This window comes from Rhincodon typus, chromosome 21 (genome assembly GCF_021869965.1).
Source record: "Rhincodon typus isolate 14 chromosome 21, sRhiTyp1.1, whole genome shotgun sequence".
Classification (NCBI taxonomy): domain Eukaryota; kingdom Metazoa; phylum Chordata; class Chondrichthyes; order Orectolobiformes; family Rhincodontidae; genus Rhincodon; species Rhincodon typus.
Window position 1 is genome coordinate 50,079,262 of NC_063352.1, and position 3,414 is coordinate 50,082,675.

General features: G+C 52.4%; 1 protein-coding gene across 5 annotated transcripts in view; it reads right to left on the bottom strand.

The window, feature by feature from the left end:
- ttyh3a (tweety family member 3a) overlaps positions 1-720 on the bottom strand; it is a 237,293-nt gene extending 236,573 nt beyond the window's left edge. For all 5 annotated transcript variants that reach the window (XM_048609585.1, XM_048609583.1, XM_048609584.1 and 2 more), the window contains exon 1: positions 304-720. In XM_048609585.1, the coding sequence (XP_048465542.1) occupies positions 304-426 (123 nt within the window). In that variant the 5' untranslated portion in view covers positions 427-720. The remainder of the gene's footprint in view (positions 1-303) is intronic.
- Positions 721-3,414: the final 2,694 nt, after the last annotated feature.

A 3,414-nucleotide genomic window follows, 5' to 3' on the forward strand; every position in this document is an offset into this window, starting at 1 on the left:
GGGGGGGTGAAGTGGAGAAGGGGTGAGAGACCAGTTGAGGGGGTTGGCAGTAAGGGCGAAGAGGGTCAGAGACTGGGGGAGGGCAGGGGTTGGTTGGGGAGGGCATCGGGGTCTGGAGGATCGGAGGGATCGGGGGTGGGGGAGTGAGTCCAGGGGTGGAGGGGGTCAGGGGGGGGGGGGGGGGGGGGGAATCGGGGGTCAGTGGGTGGGGGAGGGGGAGGGGCCGAGGGGGTTTACAGGCGGGTTACGGGTATTACAGCGGGTGTGAGGGCACAGAAAGACAACGGTTCAGGGGTCTCTTACCTCTTGGTACTGACTGTCTTCGGGCTGGAACTCGCTACTGACCGTCTCCAGTTGGATGTTGATGTGGGGGAGTCGGTGCAGGAGGGTTACCCACCAAGGAGGAGAATAATTCACCGCAGCCATTGGGCCAAAGCCGAGTGTCGGGGGTTGGGGGGCCCGGCCCGACCCTCACCTCATCCCCGGCTTCACCCGAAATCTTCCCCGCGGTGTACAGCTAGTCCGCTTCGGCCCCGTGGGGGGAGAGAAGGTCTGTGTGCCCGCACTGAGCACTCCCAGCCCACCCCGAGCACAACCCCAGAGCAAATTCCCGGGGCTCCGCGAGCCGCTTCTACCGACAACAGAAAACAATAAAATCCAGCGATCAGCCGCCCGACGCCACTTTCTGCTCATAGATCCCAGGCTTCAGTCCTGCCCTTGCTGTCAATCAGGGTTTAGCCCCGCCCCGCTCCTGTCAATCAGGGATATTCCCGACCCGCTTGCCAATCACGGATAGCCCTGCCCCACTCCTGCCAATCAGGGAGAACTCTGGCCGACTCTCGCCAATCAGGGATAGCCCCGCCCCACACTTTGTCGTCATGCGTCGCCGTCGCCCAACTCATGCCGGCACCCTGTCAGAGAACGCTGCCCCGTTTCTGTCATCAGAACGTGCCCCGCCCTTTTCTGGGCAAAGCGTGGAGCCCCGCCCTCCGCCTGTCAATCAGAGACAACCGGCCCCACCCTCTGTCGATAACGGAAATCCCTTATTGGCCCACTCCGAAGGTGAGACCCGCCCCCTACCGTTCTGTCAATCAGAGAGCTCCGGCCATACGGTCAGGTACAGCCACGTACTGATATACAGCTTGGAAACAGACCCTTTGGCCTTACTGATTCACACCGACAATGTTTCCAGGCCAAAGCAGTTCCACCTGCCTGCGCTTGGCCCATATCCTTCTAAACCTTTCCTATTCATGCACTTATCCAAATGTCTTTTAAATGATGTAACCGTACCTGCACCCGCCACATCTTCTGGTGATTCATTCCATGCCCTACCCTAACCACTCTGTGTGAAAATGTTGCCCCTCATGTCGTTTCTAAATCTTTCTCCTGTCTGCTTAAAAATAACACCACCTGATGAAGGAGCAGTACTCTGATTGCTTGTGATTTCAAATCAACCTGTTGGACTATAACCTGGTATCATTTGACTTCTGAGGTAGAAAATAAGCTGCCTAGTTTTGAACTTCTCCACCCCAGGGAAAAGACCCTTGAGATTGTAGACTTGCTCACCAAGCCAGTGTGTTTGGTTGCAGATATTTCATCACCCTGCTCGGTAACATTGTCAATTCACCTCCAGTGAAGCGTTGGTGTTCTGTCCTGCTTGTTATTTATAAGCCTCTGTTTGCTGGGGTGGTTGGTATTACTTCCAGTTCTGTTTTTCAATGGTTTGTATATTGGCTGCAGTTCAACGTGTTTATTGATGGAGTTCCAGTTGGAATGCCAGGCCTGCAGGAATTCCCTGACCTGTCTGTTAGGAGGAACAGGGATCAATCAGAGAGAGCCACATCCAATCTGTCAATCATAAAAGAGCCCAATCCTCCCTATCACTCAGAGGGATCCCACACCTCCCCTGCAATTAGTGAGCCCAGTTTCTCCGTCAGAGACTAAAACAGAAATTGCTGGAAAAGCTCAGTAGGTTTAGCAGCATCTGTGGAGAGAAATCAGATTTAATGTTTTGGGTCCAGTGACTCTTCCTCAGAACTGATGGTAGCTAGAAAAGTGTTGGTTTGTATGTAAAAGGTAAGGTGGGGGGAAGTGGTAAGATGTAAACAATAGGTTGGGATAGAGCCCAAAGAGAGAGGAGAACAGTTGGACAGACAAAGGAGTGAATAACAATCTGGCTAGGAGAAGGGTGAATGGCTGTTAATGGGGACTGTTAGTGGCTAAAAATGGGTTGTGTATAATAACAGACTATGTGATAACAAGGTCTGGTGTGTGGGGGTTAGTGTAAGTACATGGGTGAGCTCAAGCCCTAAAGTTGTTGAACTCGATATTGAGCCCAGAAAGCTGTAGAGTTCCCAAGCCGAAGATGAGGTGCTGTTCTTCCAGCTTGCACTGAGCTTCGCTAGACCACAGCAGCAAGCCTGAGAAGAGATGTTGGCCAGAGAACAGGGTAATGTGTTGAAGTGGCAGGGAATTGGAAGCCCAGTCTTTTTTGTGGACAGAACATAGGTGTTCTGTGAACTGGTCACCTTGTCTATGCTTCATTTCTCTAATGTAGAGGAGACCACATTGTGAGCAGCGAATGCAGTAGACTAGATTCTAGAAAGTGCAGATGAAGTGTTGCTTCACCTGGATGGTGTATTTGGCCCCTTGGATACTAGGGGGAAGAGGAAGAAAACAGACAGGTGTTATGCCTTCTGCAGTGGCAGGGGAAGGTGCTGTGGGGCTGTGGGGATGTATTGGGACTGAAGGAAGAGTGTACCAGGTTGCCCCATAGGGAACGGTCCCTGCACAATGCTGACAAGGGGTGGGAGGAGCGGGGAATATGTGTCTGGTGGTGGCATCTCGCTGGAGGTGGAGGAAATGGTAGCTAATGTTCCACTGGATGTGGACGCCGGTGGGCTGGTGGGTAAGGACAAGGGGAACACTATTGCTGTTGCGGAATGGAAGTGAGGGGTTGAGGGCCGAAGTGCGGAGATGGGTCGGACATGGCTGAGGGCCCTCTCAACAATGTTACTGGGGAATCCTCGGTTGAGGAAGAAGGTGGACATTTCGGAGGATCCCTTGTCGAAGTTGGCATCATCGGAACAGATGCAACAGAGACGGAGAAAGTGGGAGAATGGAATAGAGTCTTTACAGGAAGCAGGATGTAAGCATATATAGTCAATGTAATTGTGGGAGTCAGTGGGTTTATAGTGGGTATTGCTGGCCAGTCTATCGCCAGAAATTGAAACAGGAATGTTGAGGAAGGAAAGGGAGGAGTCAGAGATGGACCAGATGGAGGTGAGTACAGGTTGGAAATTGAAAGCGAAATCGATAAATGTTTCCGATTCCAGACAAGAGAGGGATGCAGCACCCATGATACCATCAATATACCAGAGAAAGGCTTTTGGGGGTGGGGGGACAGAATAGGAT